General features: G+C 35.4%; 1 protein-coding gene across 5 annotated transcripts in view; it reads right to left on the bottom strand.

Annotated features, from left to right (window-relative positions):
* The window catches only part of MYBPC1 (myosin binding protein C1), a 71287-nt gene that overhangs the window by 32783 nt on the left and 17270 nt on the right, over window positions 1–21234 (bottom strand). For 4 of the 5 annotated variants that reach the window (XM_032445805.1, XM_032445810.1, XM_015867405.2 and 1 more), the window contains exons 2-8: window positions 18582–18614; window positions 16092–16133; window positions 6948–7052; window positions 6524–6672; window positions 6050–6167; window positions 4753–4804; window positions 3064–3120 (exon numbers count right to left, since the gene is read on the bottom strand). In XM_032445805.1, the coding sequence (XP_032301696.1) occupies window positions 3064–3120; window positions 4753–4804; window positions 6050–6167; window positions 6524–6672; window positions 6948–7052; window positions 16092–16133; window positions 18582–18614 (556 nt within the window). Of the gene's footprint in view, window positions 1–3063; window positions 3121–4752; window positions 4805–6049; window positions 6168–6523; window positions 6673–6947; window positions 7053–9568; window positions 9615–16091; window positions 16134–18581; window positions 18615–21234 lie in introns of those variants that run through there. The other variant, XM_032445816.1, reaches the window with a different exon arrangement.

Genomic DNA, 21234 nt, shown 5'->3' with positions numbered 1-21234 from the left:
GGACATAATGTAATCCAAGGGAATCTGTGTATACCAGCTCTTCTAAGAGTCCCTTAAATCAAGAGTATGGATAGGAACTGGAGATTCTCGACCAGCTTGGGCTTGCAAGATGGGTCTGATGGCTTCCGTGTTTATCTCTGTCTTAAGAATGGGAAATGTTTTAGAGGCCTGTGTGAATACCATCACAGTTATCTTATGATATCCTACTTACTATCTCCAGCTCTAGGCTAAGACAGCCAACTATTAGATGAGGGAAAAAATGAAAGTGCCCTAAACAAAATGGCAGTTTTTGAGAATGACAGCTTAGCTCAAATTGAACTGCTGAAACAATCTAGGAAATTGAGCTGAAATCTAGACTTTTTCTTTCTGCAGGATCATTAAGCTCAGGCCAGGACCAGTCTGACTTGATTGTATCAGTTTAGTGAAATCATTGTTTTGAGTGTTTTCATAATAGAATATGAAAATAAAGAGTTAAGAAACAAATGAAAAAGAGAGTGAGATTTGCCATGACACTGTTAGAGCTGAGCGCTAACAAGTCACAGAATTTTGTTTAATAATAATACAGAAACAACACTGGGGATCCCTGTAGTGTTGTATGAGTACTTATGGAAAAACACTTTGCTGTTTAATTTGTGAGACTTTCTAATTTTCATAATTAGCCAGTGATATTTTCTAAAGGTGAAAAAATAAAATAAAATTGGATCATGTTTGAAATATTGACACCGATAGCTCTGAGTAATTCTTAGAAAATCTATGCTATGTAATTTCATATTTTGGGTTTCTATTTATTTATTTATTTATTTATTATTCTGTGCTCACAATTACTGAAGATGGACTATGTTCTGTGGGTGCTGGAGCTTTGGTGAGATTCGTTCTGCGTGACAATAAGATGAGATCAGCTTTCAAACCTATGCGTAAGCTGACACACCTGCTGGAGTGTCATTCTCCTTTCCCGGCACTGGCCACTTGCCATGCAACTCCTGTCTGTTCTAAGTGCAGCTGAGTTCCATGGGGTTTGAGATAATGAGCCCCTTTAAATCAAGCAGTAGTTGAGAACGAGGATCGATGAGATCATCTTGATTTTCAAGCAGTTTGAAATAATTTATTCCAAAATATATATTTTTTTCCTCTTGCATAACTGGAGTACAGATTTTGAAACAGGGTAAACCAACCTTGTTCTGGGATCAAGATAGTTTCTGCTGTGTGTAGCAGGCAAATGTTGCTGCAGATTTTCTCAATGGATTGATCTCTCCACAAAAGTGCTTGCAGATCTTACCCACGAAAATGTGCATGCTGCTGAAAGATGCACTTTTAAGAAATAATACCTAAATGTGTGTTTTTTGAGATTTAGTGCCTTGTGAAATTCCAGGCTCTTACTGAATTGAAGTATAACCCGTTACAGAGCAGAGTACTGGTATAAAAATGGATTGGTCTTTCTTCAAGAAAAGCACAAAGGCAATGTATAGATTCTGTGCAGGTAGCCTTTGTGTGTGTGTGTGTGTGTGTTTAATAAAAACAGACATTTTTTTAAGTATTATGCACCACATGTGAAAAATTAGCTCTCTTCTTGGTAGCATGACCATACAAAAGAGAGGGAGTGCACCTGCAACAATTTCTTTTTGAAAACTGAAATGCAGAAACATATTTTTACAATTGAAATGGATACCAATATCCACACTAAGGTCTAAGTAGCAGTCTTACCATTTAATTGAGCTCATAACTAAGAGGCTGCATCTGAGTGCTTGGAGCAAGGAGGTGATGTACCACTTTCACTACTATTAAGTAGTGATGTTTATGAATTAGAAGTTTGCTTTTCACATTAACCACAAAATTCTTATGCCACACTTGTATGGCTATATAGTATTTATCTTATAAAACACGTTAGTTGTTAATGAAGTTACAGTGATTCTTTTTCACACTTCTCTTTCCACAAAAACCCCATGCAACTCTTACATGCAACTCATGTTGCTAATTAAACACACCACAGGCTGTTGTGAGATCTGTTATGGTAAGTTGTATTAGCAGGATAAAAAAATCAATCTGAAGATCCTAGTTAGGGATGAAAAGGTTTAGAAAAAAAAGACCTGGTGGATTTGAATTGGTTCAGGTAGTATTTTCTTTTCCTTCAATCTCCCTGCTTTCACTTCACTCTTACTTCAGTTGACTAAATACTTTTCTTCCCATTATAGCTCTCAAGCCTGCTCTGAATTTTACAATGTAATTGCTATTGTATACTTGGTTTTTCTCTTTCAGAGTCATTGGTTTTTATGGCAGATATTTTTAATTATATATTTATATATATAATTATATATATATATATATATATATATAATTTTTTTTTTAATTAGAATTTAACTAATTAACTTAGATGAAGGTTGTGTAAGGCCATATCTTCATTTCCAGGAATTGTCTTAATCTAATAAGAAACTAAACTGGGTTTACAGTTTGAAATAGCTAACAGCATAGCTATCGTATCATCATATTCTCGAGGTGAACAAGAGAAACACACATCCTTGTTTTCCCATTTAAAAGTTAGTAGTTGAATGAACGATCACTGAATATTTGTGCTCATATATTGAAATAGTAGGTAAAAATGAATTAATAGAGATCTCTACTGTTTGAAAACAATATATATTTTTTCATACTAAAGTGCTAGCACCAAATTATGTGAATAGGTTAATCTAACCATTGCGTCTTTTTGCTCTTGCACCCAAACCAATTTTCTGAACTGCTCATCCCTGTGTAGGAAATTCTCCCCCTTGAGACTCCATGCAAACACAAAAGAAATAGCAAGTAGATTAAATGTTATCGGTCTCTTTATGTTGTGGCTCACTTTTCTCCTGGTAGACTCAAGTCTGAATTTTCTTTTCAACACACTTAAAGGTAGAATTAAATGAACATTTGCATATTATAGCATGAGAATGACAGTTAGAAACATAAAAAAAAAAAAAAAGAAACGTCAGAAAAGTCTTAAGAAGTTATTAATGCTACACCTGACTCTTTCTGTGTGCGAACCTAATGGTTTGCAATCCACACCTGCTCACTGCATCACTTGGTTCTCACCTACGTTTCAGGAGACCACTAAAGTCAAGTTCTCCTGCATCGTCTTGTCCATCACCGCTGTTATTAATAGAAAAAGATCAAATCTTTGTTTAATACAGAAAGACATAAATGACACACATTGCAAACTCTCTTCATGTCTCTCATACTCAACACTGTCCAGACACACAACTAATGGTGTAAAATCAACACAAACTTGTATTCTTTTTCACACAAGTTATCTTACCTTAGGCACTTGTGAAAAGTAACACAAAGGTTTGTATTGCTTGTATTGCAGTATACTTTGATGGCAAATTTTTGTAACTGCATACATAAATTTGCCCGGATTTGTGTTAGATTACAGTAACACAAATAAATGTGAGCTAGTCAACACAATGAGCTTTGTTTTTCATTTCCATATCATATGCGTATAAAAACAAAGGGCTTGTGCTGATCTTATGCTGTGAATGTAAAACAAAGATTTGCATTGCTGTTTGGTGCTTTTAACAGCGTATGTCAAATACCAGACTGCGAAGCATATAATTAAGACTTAATGTTTCTCTCTAAATGAAGGGAAAAATCAGTTAAAAACAGCACATTTTACATTTTTACAGATGAAATCATTGGGTTTTGAAGGTGCATATATTTCTATGATGTGACTTTAAGCAGTAAAATTGTATCGTTAAAATGCATGTAAACAAGATAATTCCCTTAATGTTTGTAAACACTATGGTCAAAATCCCACTAATGTTAAGTCAGATGGTATCAGTATTTTATCTTGTATTTTGTATACAAAGTATCCCTTACAAAAACAGAGAATATTCAGAGATATCCTCATCCTGTGGGGCAGAATTGCCCCCTATTATTGCATTTTTAAAAAGATATACAGAAGTAAAAAGTGCGCACCTTTAATATAATGTTTTTTCTCTTTACTCTTTAAATCAAATATTTCTAAACAAAAGTAGTTAATCTTTAGTCACAACTTTGCCTACATGTGTGAATTAATCAGCTGCATTCATTTTATGTTTATAAAACATTTTCTGTCTGAATACTTCTACACTTGTAGGACATAAAGGTGACATCTTTATACCGGTATTAATTACTGTTTTATAACAAAGTTAAATAACTATGACAGACTTCAGACACAGTACTTTACATTACTGCCTCTGCAATATTTCAGTATATTTTATGTATATTTCATATATATTAGTGTATATTTCATATTTTTAAATATCATTTTGTATATCATTTGAAGTTTTTTTACAGAGATGGACATATGACACTTCCTTACTCCAGAGTACAACAAGGCCAGCTCTGGTCTTGCTGAAATCAATGTGAATTTTTTCTCTGCTTTTTATCAGTGCAGGACTTGGATCAGAATCATTCATATCATAGCTCACAATTTTCAGGAAACATGGTGGAATATCATAGAGAATGAAAATATAATTTTTAAAACCTCTGAAGTAACAGATAGTTAATATCTTTGAATATTACACCTTCGCTTAAAGCAGTAACACCACAGTTTCAGGGGATTCTATCAATGAATTTTAACTAGTTAATTCTACCCATTACCTTAAGCCCCAGTTCTTTAATCTTTATTTTCAAAACCATTCTGAAGATACCCTATACAACTGCCTGCCAGAATAGAGAGGAGTTCCATACGCTACCACATCCATTACTGAGGGGTTTCGCAGGATCACTGTTTGAAGTTACCTTCTTTTGAAAGCAGATCTGATGTCAATGGATGGAGCAGCCTGAGAGGATTCTGTGAAGCAGCAGTAGGACAGAGGTTAAAAACATAACCTGACATAATTTGAAATTGATGTAGTTGACATAAGTAATGAAATTTGGCATGAGAAATGTGTTCAAGAAACTTGCTAAGTGATCACAGTTAGCGTTCCTTAGGCATTAAGTTCTGGTAAATGCCAAGCTGCTTGACACCAATCCAGGTTTACTCAGTGCATTTCTCTGGCCTATCTCCTGCAGTTCTGCATAGAAGATCTGTCCTAGTGGTGTTTTTCTCACAATCCCCCTCCTGCCTGTACACTGCACTGGACTTTTCTTATTGCCAATGTTCTCTCCTTCACTTGCATTTCACTTTCTCTGTGTGTAGAGCATCAGAGGAAAAAGGCACTGATTCTTCATTTAAGGGTGAATCCTCTTTGTGTGAATTATTCATTTGTGCCAGTCTTAATCAGATTAAGAGGTTCTGATCCACAGGGAGTGCATGGACAGAGTCATGCTGGCCTAGTGGGTCTCTGAGCACGCATGCCTACTGTGTCCCCTAATGTAGGCCTGTTTCCAACCTGGTCTGGGCTATATGCTAGGTGTGTTGTACTCAAGTGCATAACTATGTTGTTCACTAGCTGATGGCCATGGAATTTTGGAAGACATTCGTCTTTCTTGGGCTGCTCATGTGCACTCATGTGCACTCTTGTGCTCCTGAAGGAAAAGGAAAGACTGCAGGGTAATGTTAGCCAGAGTCAGATCTATTACAGTGCAGCACTCTTCATATCAGGCTATTCTTTATTTTGGGGCATTGTGGAAGAACTGTGGCTTTCTAAAGTATTACTGCACCATACATGAGCAGGGTACAAATCCCAGAAATCCATGCCTGAACCAACTCACTCTCCCTTCAGATCCTGCCAGTTGAATTCTCCCTCTCTGAATAGCCCAAGGCCTGCTCCTCCCTCTTGTGTGTCAGAGCCTGATTTTAATTCAGTAGACTTATCTGCCAGCTTGGATCTAACCTAAATGTTTCACATACTTGCTATCTCAATGTCTATTTAAACAAGAAGATACAGATGCTTAATTCTGTGCATCCTGTGCTAAAGATTTCTTCCTTGCTATGACTGAACATTGCTTCATTTAAAGATTCTAAACAAAATTATGTTGAATTCCAAGTTTAAAAAAAAATAAAAGAAAGAAAGAAAAAAAGGAAAAAAGAAAGAAAGAAAGAAAGAAAAAACTACATATTTATAAAGCTTTACAAATACAATTGGAATCTTACCAGTGACTTCAAGGTCAAAAGAGCAACTGTCAAACTTGTCCTTATAAGAAACCTCACAGCGATAGTTCCCTGCATAATTCTCCTTAGCTTGAATGATGTGCATCTCAAATGTGTGAATCTAAAAATCAAATGTAATTGCTTATTAATGTGGGACATGCATACGCATGAAACAGATAGAAAGTTTTGCCTTCCAGACCCAAACCTAAAGGAGTAAGGTATAACTTGAATAAAGGATCATGAAAAGAAACTGAAACTCAAAAAAGCAACTGAAAACGCTGATTTCCAAACCACCACATGTCCTGTTCTGGGAGAGCAGAAAAGTTTTCTGCTTGGAACTGGAGATCATGACACAAAACTCAATGGTGAAGCCAGGTTTAGAATCTGCTTCACTTAAAATTCTGCCTGTTGTCAGAAACTGATCTTTAAGCTCTCGTTGAAGCTTTGCTCCTGTATGAAGGAAAACCAAAGACAAACCTTCGTGTGACGCTCAAATGACTCCTTCAGCTGCAGGTGCTTCCCTGCTTTGCTGGCCAGGTCCATCCATTTTCCTTTAAACCACTTAACATTTGGCTTTCGGAGAAGATCTTTGGCTTCTACTTTGGCTATAAATGTAATATTCCCACCTTGGAAAAAAGAGAAAAAACAACACAGTTATTGAGGAACTTGTGGCTGCTTTGTCGCATTTGTACACATTTCTTTCTTTCTTTTTTTTTTTTTTTTGCTTCTTTTTGTACATTCTGTTTTGCCTTCAAGGAGGAGTTCGCATTCAGCTAAAATCAGTAGGAGTATTTGTAGCTGAGGGCAGAAGCCGAGTGCTACCTGAACCACCCGTACATCTTTCCAGTCTCTGTGTTTCTCTCTCCAGAAATGGCTTTTGATTTTGTTTCAAATCACTTACCAACACTCACTGTACCACTCTGAGGTTTTTCAACGAATAAAGTGGATCTCTGGGAGTCATCACGTTTTTCTGTCTCTTCTGGAGCACCTTCTCCAATAGACCATACTGAGATATAGAGAAAGAGGAAAAGATCAATTATCTGCCAATGTTTTACTCCCTCCAAAACGCACTTACCTGAGCACACTAAACTCTCTAACCCTATTACCTCCCTCTTCAGATGTCCTGAAAGATATGTGTTTGCTCACATTGACATCCACTGCTTGGCTGTCACATTTGTGTACAGTTCCTGAAAGAATGCTACCTCTGTAGTAATAGAAAATGAAACTCTCAGAGTGGAAGACAGGGCAACCTGATCAGCCAAGGCAGGTAATGAGCAAATCGAATGGCACCAGCATTCAACCATGAGTGTTTTATAGAAGTAATAGACAAATAGCTCTTTGTTTTTCAGAATGGAAAATGGAGGTGGAAGTTCTGAAAACACAAACAGCTGTAAGCACACACATACACAGATGATGATAGTTCCTGCGGGTCTCTGCAAATCTCAAACTCAGCTGACTGTACAAGGTAGTTTTTCCTTTTTGTTCACGAAATATACCAGTGATGAATCTTACTTCTCAGCTTTGTTCTCTATGATAGAAACAGAGAGTTTGGGAGTAAATCATTAGAGATAAATAGTTTGTCAGATGGAAATGATTCTGTTACACATTCAGGCAGAGCATGTTCTCTTCTGGAAAGAGATTTTGGAAATGAAAGAGAACAAAGAACAGTTACTGTGGGGCAATAGGCAGGTGAGCAGTTTTTCCAAGTCAGAAAACCACGTTAGCACAGCTGTATGTTTATGATGTTTCTGATATCTCACCATCCAGGGCTTTGTGCTGTGCAGCTATATCATTGGTAAATACATGCAAAACTGCTCAGAGCTAATTCCTAACAGAGAAGACAGGGAAAGCGTGAGAGTGGCAGTCTGTCCGTTCCAAAAGAGAATCCCTCCAGTTCAAAAGGCAAAGTCTCATGTTCTGAGAAAGAATTTGTGGAGTCCAAATGGCACATTTCTTTCCTTATTTGAGGATTTCTGGTTAGTGAATAGGATAGACTGAGTAAAGCCAGTGCTAGCATGGAATAACAGAGCAAATGTGTATACATATGACTAAATCAAACAAAGGAGGCTATAACTTTCAAACCGGAGCTGCGTTCCTTGTTCCCATTGGACTTCTAGTTCTTTCTGAATCAGAGGTAGATTTTTGTTACTTATCCAATACTCTTTTGGGTTTTGTTTGAATACTAGTAAAAATAATAAACTAATTAAGCATCATTTTCCAGCTATTCAATTTTGTTCTTGAAATTTAAAGTCGTTTTCCCTCTTCAGTATTTTCCACAGGAGCTCATTTTCCAGAAGATAAAATTGCCTGTCACAAAGAGGTAACTGCTACGGGATCCTTTTCAACTCATGAAAATTGCCACTGGTGACAAATGAAACACAACTCACAACAACAGTAGGAAGACACAACTCAACTGTTTTTATTGTCCTTAAGCCTGTAAGAAATTTCAGAGGGACATAGAAATGCTGGATAGCTCGTCTATAGGATTTTTGTCTCTAGCTCTTTCAATGAATTTGGCTGGAATGCCTAGTAGTTCTGTATATTTCTGCTTGTACAAAACATACATGTATATACACACGTATATACACATATATGGAAACAAACACAGACACACATGCACAGAGCAATATATAGATACATATCTATATCTACTCTCTGTACAAACTATTTAAATTATGATGGTATGGTATACTAGTATATGGAAAGATGTAACACGAGAATAAGTGAGAGTTACAGGTATGAACAGAAGGATCTGACAATGCTTGAAATAGGAACTGGTCAGGTGGAGTAATGAATGAACCTGAGACACCACGGGGTGAAATGGAAAATGGATATTAATAAATGAAAGAGGTATACATAGACTCGTTAATTTGGTAACACGTAATGCAGAAATATTATCATCATCTCTGGATATTAGCTTTTTCCTGTCAATTCAACAGTGAGAACAGAAAGTAGGTTTGACGTTAGCTTGCAGGTCTGGCATAGGCTGTTACACCAGTTCAGTAACCATGGTTGAAGTACTTGCTGCTCATTTTGTTCCAGTGCTTGCAAATCCTGAAACCACAAAACTGGGCAAAGTATGCGTTACCTGGCAGAGTAGGAAGAAAGAGGTTATGTCTTTGCTAAGTTCTCCCCACCATCCTTTGAGCTGTGAGAAGAAACCACTCTCCTACAGTTTCCTGGGGCCTGTATATGAGATTCAGGTAAGCCACTGTCAACCTGTAGGCTGAGGAGGAAGGGAATAGTTGTGTATCTATCCGTATGGAAACACATGCAGATAGATAGGTATGTATGTATGTGTCTGGTATGTGTCCTGTCTGGTACATCAGAGTCTTCTCTCTCCCAGCTTAACTACTAGAAAACTACTTAAGTTTCTAATTTTGAAAAGCATTTGAAAAGTTAATGTTTGTTACTGCGTAAAAGTGGAATTAAAAAAAAGTACAGTCTAAGAAATAACTCCTTAATAATCATTGTATCATATAAAATTTGAACTGTTTCAATGTGGTGTTCAGGAGGTCTCACCTGAATCTTTTCTTTCCGCTGGCTTAGACATCCCATCTGAAAGGGAAGAGCAATTTAGATGACACCAGCTCAGAGATCACAATTAAACTGACCTCAGGTCATGAGAATTTTAAGAACAATGATTCTTCATGCAAGAAGATCAGAATAAATACCTAGAACTATATCCCTGAGAAACTATTTCAATACCAGAAAAAGGAAGTAAACACCTGAGGAAAAAAAAGTCAGATTTTTTTTCCCCAATTACTCTGGAAAGCTGAAATTTAATTCTATTTCCTCTCAAGATTTCCTTTGTAGTATTTTATATTTAGAAGGGTTTTTTGAAGCTGATAGTTTACTCATCCATTGGGGTGTTTCTAAATGACAGATATCTTTACGTTATTCAAGATTTATCTGAGGGGATAGTATTTTGAACTGTTGAATTTGTCTAATTGTTTAAGCTGAATATTATTATTATTAATAGCTGAAATTACAAGACAGAGTTTTGTGATTTAAAGCCTTATTTATATTTTTAGCTATTATCAGTGAGAATCTCTACCACTGTTGATCAATGCACTGCTACTGATTTTTCAGATGGCATGCAGCCCATGGTTAACAATGCCATTTTTTAAAACGAATCAGGAAAATTTAACACATTGAAGATGACTAAAACCATGTTTTTTAAAAAGTCTTTATTTTTTAAAGCAAAAATAAAAGTTTTTCATTTGACACACTACAGTGCACCTTAATGTTCAAAATGTCTGTTTCATTCAAGTTTAATCCCTTTAAAAGACATATTAAGCAAACCATGTTTGCTTAATACAAACAAAGACATGTGGAAGTCTTGCCAATGTCAACACAACCATGAATGATCCCTGTGCTGTCACTTTTCTTCTTCCGCCAGCAACTAAAGACATTTAATCTGCCATCTTGAAGTGGTAAATTAAAACTACCTGTATTGCAGGCAACTTGTAAGGCTTATGGCCTAAAGAGAGATGATAGACGATTCTATGGATAAATGTATTTTGAAATCATAAGGCATCTATTTTATTTGTAATTCTGGAATTTGCTCTCAGGACAAACCTTAAGAATGCTTTCCTTATTGTTTCAACAGTAACAGTTAAGATGGATGCCTTCAGAGCTGCTAACTAATATTTTACCTTCCAGTGGCAGAAGTTCTAACTACAATTCAAAACACGTTCAGAAATAAACTTGTCTGGTATGAAGGTCTTGTACTTCTGAACATGGATTAAATTAATTTAGGACACCTCAGAAATCTTATTCTCTAATGAGTATGTTTTGAATTCATTCCAAATGGTTGGACTCTGTTCATTAATAGACAAGAGAAAAATCCATACATACATACACATAAAAAAAACTATCATGGTCCTAACCTGCTGGTGGTGGGCTAACTGAAGTGTCATCTTCGTCTGTGAAAAGAAATACAAATAAAAAAACACATAAAGAAACTCTAAGCACAGTCGATCATCTGCTTAAAAGCAAATGTGAAAATGTAAAACCTGCAAAAGAAGGGGAAAAATCATAATGGTCGGGAGCATTCACAATGGAAGCTTCAAACTGATGAAGAAAGCTTTGCATAATTCAGTAGCTGAAATGGTAAACCTTAATGTTTCAAGCAAGTAGAAGAAAAATGAGATGTGAACTGTGATCTATTATTAAATCATGAGTTTATATGGAAGCTGCTGAGTGGTTCTGTTTGTTAGAGATGTAATCCGCAGTAAATACAAAAAAAGCCACAATGAAATCAAGGTCAATCACATATCTGACCTGAGGATGATGCCATTTCTCTGATGTCCATGTCTGCAATTAAAATGTGTACCATATATGCATTCAACATCATTAGATCAAGGTATGCAACAGTAAAAAATAGTTTCCTATGATTATACTTTATTATTTACTTATTAGAATATCACTATCTAAAATGCAACAAATAAATATTTTTATTTTTATTTTTTCACATACCATAGAATAATGCCTTAAAATACAGATTGAACTATTATCACCCCACAGGATTTTCCTTCTAATTACACTAAATGGCAATCATCAGGCATAAAATCACTAGAAACAAATGCTATTCAGGTGTTTTAAAATGCTTAATCTGCTTAATCTAATAAAAGTACAGTTACGTATACCTATTTGTAGAAGCCAAGAATCTGAAAAACATGAAACTGACATTAAAACTCAAATACTATAATCATGCTTATCAGAAATCCAGAATAAGATGAAGATAATTTTTACAATACTCTCCTAAATGTCTTTGGATTTTAGACGTTTACTGGGACTATCAAAGATAGGAATGTATGATAAAAAGTGCAGAAGATTTTAGTATGTTAAAATAGAATAATAAATCTAATAAAATAAAAAAATTACCTGTGAAACAGTTGAAAAGCTAGAATAAACTAAATACATATTTAGGGTTTAATACGTACTTAAAGTGAAGATAATGACAAGTCTTTTATAATGTAATGGAAAATAATCTGGTGAACATTTCAAAGTGGAGGAAAAGTTATCCGAAATAGAATAATTTTTTTCAGATTTAGGTTTCAAGAATCAGTGATTTACTTTAAATTATCCTTTGATTTTCACTTAAAGTCCTAATTTGTCTCTATTTTTTCAAGGACAAATGCAGTAGGAATGGCAAAAGGAACCACATAAAATTTAATTATATATTTTAAAAAATCTGGTCTTATTAAATTTTATGCTTGATTAATTACTGATAGCTAGTTGAAGGTCTGACAGAATTTAACTACTTAGCCATAACATTTTACTCATTCCTTTTTAACAATTCACCAAATTTCTTTTAAAAAAGAAATCCCTTGGCAAGAGGATATAAGTTTTAATTGTAGGCCTACAGATGAAGGATTAATATATTATCTTAGAAACATGATTTTTTATTCATAAAAAAAACAAAAAACAAAAAAACAAAAAAACAAATGCATGGCTTATGTGGACACATTCTCACCACCTGCACCTTCACCTTCCATTTGGACTAAGCTGATATCGAATATGTTGATTTTCAATGAAAGCACGGTAATAATAAATCATGTCAGTTTTCTGAACATATTATTCTAGCAACTAAATGAACGCTCCTGGAGCAGCACCTCAAATTTGATTTAATTGGTGAGCTGAGCTGGTAAAGATATTAATCTTTCTTTGCTGATCTCTTGCCGCTGCTCATTGATGACTGAGAAAGAGAGGTGAATAGGGCAGAGACACTCCTTTGCAGCTGCAAAAGTGTTCAGAGTACCCTAACATTTTTTGTAGTACCGCACATTGGAGTGAGCATTTGGGGCTAAGGCAGGAGATAGATAAATATCACAAAGAGTGAACCACTGTTTTCATTCTACGTAAATAAATGCACAATAACTTAGCCAACTGGTTCCAATGTTTTAGTTTTTGCTGAAATTACTGAGCACACTTTGACTCTTCTAAGAGTTTTGAAATTTAGCTGCCTTCAGATACCCATCTGATTTGCCAAGAGTGCTCAGCGCTACTATCAAGGGGTACTTGGCTCTGTAACTGAAGTACATACATCAGCAATGGAAGTTTTAGTAGAGAAATGAATGGATAAGTGAAACCTGGAGAAATAAGAAGAATGAAACATGCAAATGTTTTAGTAGATGATTGGATGGAACCTAGAGAAAAGATATCAGTAAATCATGCAGAAATCTGAGTAGCTCTCTGAATAGCTGGATTGGACCTAAAAAGGAATGAGCAAATTGATATTAAAATTCATTTACTCCAGCAACTGGAAACACAATTATAACGGTAATCAATGTTTAAGATAATGCTAAAATTAAAAACAAAACCAGAGGTAAAATGAATGATAATAGGATAATGTAGTCAATTTGGTGAATGACATTTTGATCTGAAGATAAAATGTATGCTCTTAAGTATCCTGAATTTTTTACTAAATGCAGATATTTTTCAAACTAGGGATACTATAAAAAATTCTGTACGCACACAACCTCTGCTGTAAGCTGCTGATTTACTGCAAAGTAATGACAAGATAAAGACTTTATGACTCATCCTCCATTTTTTTTAACTTTACAGTGAACATAAAGGACCATAAATATTTAATTTCACATAGACAGTAACTACCACAGAGAAACAGAACAGTAAGACAGACACACGGGATAACGTACTTTATTTCCTCACTTCTGCAACTAACTTTGTCTGAGAAATTAGGGGAAAAATATAGACCCCATAATTATGGACCAACCTTTCTTATCTAGATAATACATTCAGGCACTGTCTGACTGTGCTGCAGAGGGCTGCCCCAGATTCCAATGTGCTGTTTCTTATAACTTAATAACAAACAAATCACAGTTTCTAACATACAGTGTCAGAAAATCACTGTGGAATTCAGGTATGAAATGTTTCCTATATTAAATCCACTCAGGGAAGTACCCAAATTTGTTATTTCTGAAACTAGAGAAATAGCTTTAAGGATAGCTTACGCAGAATCTAACCTCCAGGTTTTTCTGTCTTCAACTCATATTGATTTTGGACAAACGGGAGAAACAAGATTTTCCCCTTTTGTGTGTTATGGTAACAATTAGAAAGATTTTCTTCTGTCAAACAAACGTGAAGAAATCACTCTCAGAAAATGTACTGTCCCCTGTTTGGTGATACCCTGCAACAAAGCAGGAGCTGATAGGAGAAACTGTGTAATGCCATGCAACAAATATATATATTTCTGTCATTAAAAAAGAAAAAAGGCAAATAGTACTGCTGAGAATGCTGGGTGTCTGGCACTGACATCCACATTAATTTGCAAAGTTGACAGTTCAACAGAAAGTCATCTTTTCTACATACTGTTATTCAGATTTTCACTGGAATTCCTACTGAGGTGGCTACAGCCTCTGTGAATTGAAACTGGAAACACTTCCCATAGAAGAATCTCAAAAAAAAAAAGGGGCAGCATAATCCTCCTAAATATGCTGAGCACCAATAAAGCATTTACTTTTTTATTTTATTTTTTTTTTTAAATTCCCACATTCTTCACAAAATTCAAAACAGAAATGATAAAATAATGTATAAAAAGACAACTGAAGTATTTCATGTGATACCTACCATGTTTTCTTTCTAGTTCAATGAAATGTAGACTTGTATGCAGTGGAGAGAGCACTGTGCATGTTCAGTTCAGGAACAAACATTTCTCACAACAAAATTAAACCAAGCAGAACTAACTACTAGAATAGCCTGAGGCAAGACCTTCATCTTTTTCTTATCATTAGGCATGCAAATTATTCCTGAATTATGTTTGCATTACCAAGATGACAGATTTGATTACTCACACAAAATGTTGTTTGTCAAAATAATTGCTCAATGAAAAAATAGGTAGCAAAACAACATGCGCTGAAGCCTGGTTCGTCACTGTCATATTCTAAGGAATACTTGAATCACGTACTCTCAGTGCATTTTTATTTTGCTGAGAAAAATGGCCATGCATGACTTCACCAAATAAATTTCCAAGTTTCAAGTGTGAATCCAGTGCCTCTAAAAGGCAAGATTTTGTCTAAGAGATCGAAAGGCAGAATGTATTCTCAAGCAAGCCATTTCTTGATTTGCCATCAAAAGTGTAACTGTACCAAATCAAAAAAACCAACAAAATAAAACAAGCATTACATCTGTTGTAAGTATATTTTGCTCTGGTTTAACCCTCTCTGAGAATGAAAAACAAAAAGATTATCCATTTCAAAATAAGCTACTGAGCTGTTTGAATTCTGCTTTAGCAGGGAGTACAAAAAGAAGTGGAATTTGACCCAGTTCCCTCAAAACATATCTTCTTAACTAGAAGAGCTGCAAACAGAGCTGGAGTCTAATCTCAGCAATGTAAAATTTGTACTGCAAACAGAGCACATTTTCAGATGTGTTGGTAGTGGAACAGTTTGGGGTTTGTTAACAGGAAACTGTCCTCAGAGGCATTTTTCAGAACTTGTAAAGACCTCAGTCACTGGACTTCCAGCGATGAAGAGGAAGGGAGGAATTTCTTTTTCTTAGATGGAAAAGCAATATAGATGTATTTATTTATTTATTTATTTCTAATGAATGTGTGAACTCTACTTTGCTGAAAGGTGGATCTTGCAGTATCAAGTATCTGGTAGAATAGGAACAGCTTAGATTGATAGGAGTTTTTCCCCACTAATTAAAAGCAATTAGTGTGCACAGTAGCTGAATTTAAGCAAGGTTGGTCAGAGCCAACATTCACTTTAGTAGGAAGATGTCCTTCTGCTCATGCAATGCACTTGAAATTTAATCTATTAAGAAAGCATTCTTTATAAATACTGGTGCTAAACAATGTCAGTCTTGTTCACAGACTTTCTGAAGATACTCATAAGCATCCTAGTTTCCTTGTGCTAGAAAAGTCATGCAGAACGAGGATCTAGGAAGCTGCACATCACGCTTTTAAAATTTGGCACCAAATTCCTGAGTTATAACCCAAGCAATATAACAAACACCAGAACAGCATTTCAGAATGTCTTTTTTGCTGTCAATTTTTGAAATATGATTTTGGACTCACCTTTACCCTTTTCAGTTCCACCATCCTGTTGTACGTTTTGTTCTGTGTAGGAAGTACAAGTATATTTTTGAGAGGATCTTAAAGTAAAAAAGAAAAACTTACCCAGAATTAAAAATTATATCAATATTCTATCTGTAATCCTTTAAAACTTTTTTTTAATTATTATTATTATTATTTTTTTTTACCATTGCATGCATACCAATACATTTTCTACATTTTGAATGAGTCACAAGAATTTGATGTTCCTGTACTCAGTAAAAGCAAAATACTGGTTTTGGTTTTTGTTTTGTTTTGAAAGCAGCAATTGTTAGTCATCTGCTCTTGGTGTTATATATTAAAGCCTTTGAAAATAATTAAGTAACTCTGTTAATATGAACAGACTCAGATCAGACATGAGTTACTGCCAGCTACTAACCAGAACTCCACTGCCTAACTGGTTTGTCCTTAAAACAGCACAGAGAGACAGTGTGTTGAGAGTGTCCTTGATTATTTCTCATTATCTTCTTCACTACCATCTTTCCTAGGCTATTTGATTTGCATATATATATATATATATATATTTTTATTTTACCAGAAGCATTGATATCTCACCATGTACTCCAAAGAGGTGTATACAAAATATCTAACATTCTATGAGTGAGACAACTTGGACTGTAGATTTAATAACATCAAATTCATCATTGGATTTTTTGTTAATATTCCTATTGCCTTTGGTTTACTACCTCATACAGTTTGCGTACAAAGCAAATTCAGAGACTTGTCAAATCATATGAGTTGTACTGCCTTCAAAGTATATACACTCAATAATATAGTTACAGTGAAAAAATAATATTCTCTAGTTAATTTACCTGCTAAAGTCCTGGTATATCTTGGGTTTAAATGAAGGCCAATGGTCTTACAACATTAAGGTGTAGCTAAGATAGATAACTTTTTTGTCCTGTAGGGAACAATTGCAAGAGCCAGGGGATTTGATTGCCCTTTTCTTGCTCATTTGTACATAGCTACAGTAACTATGAAAATAAAACTTGAAGTGAAGAAGACAAGCCCATATTCTGTAAGTGTGACAGACTCCTTAGCTGTTTCTGCTTGCCAGAAGTTTCCAAGGTCCAACTGTCAGGAAAATTGCTGTCTGTCAAACATTCCCTTTTAGTGGTGATTCTGCTATACTAACACATTACCTTCCCATTAGTAACTAGGACTGGGAAAATTCACTATTCTTGGAAGGTGGTAGCAGGTTTAAATTCCATTTGAAAGCCTCATTCAGGACCAAGTATACAGCCTGACAACCTGACAATGGAATCTAGATGAAACTGTTACAATGGCTTCTCAGAAATTTCCTGGTATAGTTCAAAATGCTGAATATGTCCAATAAATTATTTAAGTGAAGCATTCTTGTGGGTTATTTAAACATGAAACTCTTTGTGGCAAATTATCCTACTGTCTTCATACATTGTCATTTTTAAAAATGAAAAGGTATATAATTTAAACAAAAGTATCTTGAATTAGCTGTGTAAAATGAAAATTTGCAAGACAGTTAGTAAATGCAGGTTTAACAGGTGAACTGGGAAGTATCTATTTTGTACCGCTGATCAAGTAGATGCAGAGAGAATAAACTCACCAAATAATTAAATTAGAGAAGTATATCAGATGTATGTATTAACCAGCATATGAGAATATGTTTCTCAGTGTACCTCAGATCCACTAGGTTTTCCTAATTTTCCATCTCCCCCAAAACAAATACTTTGCACAGAACTTCAGCTATATATGAAACTCCAGCCCTTTTGCATGAGTTTCATCTCACCTAACTTTAACTTCCTTGAAAGTATTCACCCTCCAAGTCTTCTACACTCATTGATGCAATTATGTAAACATAGACAGACAGTGACATTTTAGTTTCATTTCCCAGGAAATGTCCATTAGATGAGCAGGCATGGCCTCGGATCTTCTCTACTGGTTATAGACAGAGCACTGTTGACCAGCTTAGACAAAACACCAAATCTTCAGATGGCTAGAATTCAGTAAGATGAATCTCATGCTTGATTCTATCATCTTTATTCAAAGTTCACCTTCCTTCCTTCAATGGGAAATGAAAGGGATTATTTTGGTAGTTAAATCTTGTTCACCATCAAAGAAGACAGAATAATTTAACCATGGAATTTGAACAGTCATCTAGTACACCGATGGGAAATTTATACAGAAATGTACATTTTCATTCTTATGCAAATATCAAGTATCTTAAACAAAAAACTAAATCTGTTAAAAAAAAACAAAACAAAACAAAACAAAAAAACAAAGCACAACAACAAACGGACATGGAAGAAACACAAAGTGAGAATATCTCACTTGGACAGGATTTCTTACCATGCTTATTGTCTCCTTACTTTCAGAAAGACAATGAACATAAAATGTATTATGGCTATGTAGTTTCTAGTCCCATGCAATTCTCTTGTTAGTATTAGAACACTACTGTTTTTTTTGGTTCATACTGACCTGGAGGTGGTAGAGCATTTTCAGTTTCAGTCTCTGTAAAAAGAGGAAAGACATCTATTGAGCTTCAAAATCAAAGACATATAGTTTTTACGCTTGTGGTATATAGTTGCTGAAGTTGGACAAAGTCTGGGTTAATTTAATGTTTCAAAGCAGTTCTCAGATTTTGTTGGCTTTCACACAGGCAGTACTTAGCATCTTTAGAGTGATGTGGCCAGAAGTCTAAAGTTTATGCTCTTTGAAGAGAAGGAAATGATCTTTTTCAATCTGGAGACTGTCTACCTGCATATTGCATCTTAATTTATATAGAAGGACCCTAGAACTTTTCTAATAATCTTGTCAAATCCCGCTTATAAAGACAGTTCTGGAATGCTAAGGAATAGGAACTGAATTTCAAGTTTGTGGTGGATTTGTCAATTGGTACTTACAATGTTTAACTTACAACATAATAACTGATACTCTTACATCAGAAGCTAGCTTATGTTTGAGCAAATTTTTGATCAATAGAATAATACCTGATAGCACCTTAGTTGTGAAGATTGAGTCTTTCTTAACCTTCCTTCCTTCCTTCCTTCCTTCCTTCCTTCCTTCCTTCCTTCCTTCCTTCCTTCCTTCCTTCCTTCCTTCCTTCCTTCTCTTCCTTTCCTTCTTCCTTCCTTTCCTTCCTTCCTTCCTTCCTTTCCTTCTTCCTTCCTTCCTTCTTCCTTCCTTCCTTCCTTCCTTCCTTCCTTCCTTCCTTCCTTTCCTTCTTCCCTTCCTTCCTTCCTTCCTTCTTACCTCCTCCTTCCTTCCCTTCCTTCCTTTCCTGTTCCTTCTTCCTTCCTCCCTCCCTCCCTCCCTCCCTACACCTCCCTCCCTCCTCCCTCCCTCGTATTTTTTAATTCAAATCACTACCCTTTACAACTGTGTAATAGAGAAACTGGTTTTCTATCCTATTTGAATGTTATCCTTAGTGGAGTCATGCGCTCAGATGCGTAAATACAAGTGTAAATTAACTAGATAAAGATATTTTGTAAAATAGCCAAAGGAATTAAGAAAATTTATTGCCAGCGTATGAAAGTGTTATGATTCTAGACCGGTTAAAAATAGGAATATTTATAGGAGATAGTGTTTTGACTTATAGTTCTACTAGTTCAACTACTTGCAACAAGCAGTGATTTAAAAGGTTGAAATCCTTAACAGTAACAGTAGATGGCTGATACAAACCTCTGTCATGTTATGGCTATTAACCTTCGGGACCCTATCTTAGGCAATATTCAGAACATAAATCTTTAATTTCTACCATACAAAAATTTTGCTAAGACTATTCCTTTGTACACAGGTCTGCATATAAATAAAGCATACTTTTCTTTCTTAGCAAGTTCATGTGGTGTTCAAAAGGGAGAACGTTTTTAGTGCAAAGATAACTTTAGGTTGAGTGTGTGAATATGGTATGGTTTAGGAACTTCCAGTCACATTCACAAACACTAGGATAAATCATTGTAGAGAGTCCAAATAGAGCCCTCATTAGGGGGAAAAGGTGCAGTGCTGTAATACTGATCACAGCACCTATCATAGAATAAAATGGAAAATGTATTGTAAAGGCCAATAGACACAGAATCTCATTAGTACATAATAGCTTTACTTAGATTTATAGCAACTTGTTTTTCTGCTCCACCCATTAATATAGTAAACTTTGCTCTATGGTCTTGGAAAATATGAAAAGGAAAAATAATCCTTGGAACATCACTCATTCACTACTTTGCAATCTCACATAGAGAATAAGATAACATCTCTCTTTCACCAGCCTAAAACTGTCAGTGCGCTATACACTTGAGGTCTAGATACAGCTGTTCCTGAAATCTGTACTTTGCAGGGTTGGAATATGCTCACCCATCATATCCAAAACTCAATATCCTGTGCATTTTTACTAATATTTTAGGTGTCCTATCACACTCCTTTGGTCAGAAATTACACACCTTTGCAGCCCTGACTTAACTATCAGTAGGCACAAGTGTTCTCCAAAATCTACAGTGCAGACCAGACTTATACACTATTATTACAGTCAGAAAGTAATTTCACATGTTCAGATAAATAAGGAGGTACTCAAAACCTGAGCAACACCATGGTCAGCATGCTCTAATAACTATTCTAAGCAGAGAAGGTAGACTAGACATTCTCCAGGGATTCCTTCCAAGCTCAACTGTTCTACAATTCTGAAGATGCTGTGCTTTAACCTTGCAGGTGGCTCCCTTTCCCTATTCCCAGTGCAATGGGGAAAAGAATAACAACAAAAATACAAAAATACAAAGTAGAACTCATGGGCTGAGATAAAACTATTTAATAAGAGGTAAGATAAAGAATATAAGTTATAATAATTTAAATACATATAAAAATGTATATTGTAATATATATATATATAGCCATCTAGTGAGCAGAAGAGAGGGAGATGAACTTCCACCCCCTTCAATACTCCCCTTATGCATCCTGTCATATGATATGGAATATGCCTTTAGCCAATTTAAATCAGCTATACTGATTCTGTCCCCTCCTATCTTCTTGCCCTCCACACCCCCAGCCCTTTGCTGAGACACTGGAATGGCCTTGGCTCTGTACAGTACACACTGGTGTGTTATCAACATGGTTTTTCTCCCAGAATCAAAACATAGCATCATAC

Source organism: Coturnix japonica, chromosome 1 (genome assembly GCF_001577835.2).
Source record: "Coturnix japonica isolate 7356 chromosome 1, Coturnix japonica 2.1, whole genome shotgun sequence".
In the NCBI taxonomy this organism is placed as follows: domain Eukaryota; kingdom Metazoa; phylum Chordata; class Aves; order Galliformes; family Phasianidae; genus Coturnix; species Coturnix japonica.
Note: the sequence above shows the minus strand (reverse complement) of the source record. Positions and strands in the feature narration are given on the sequence as shown.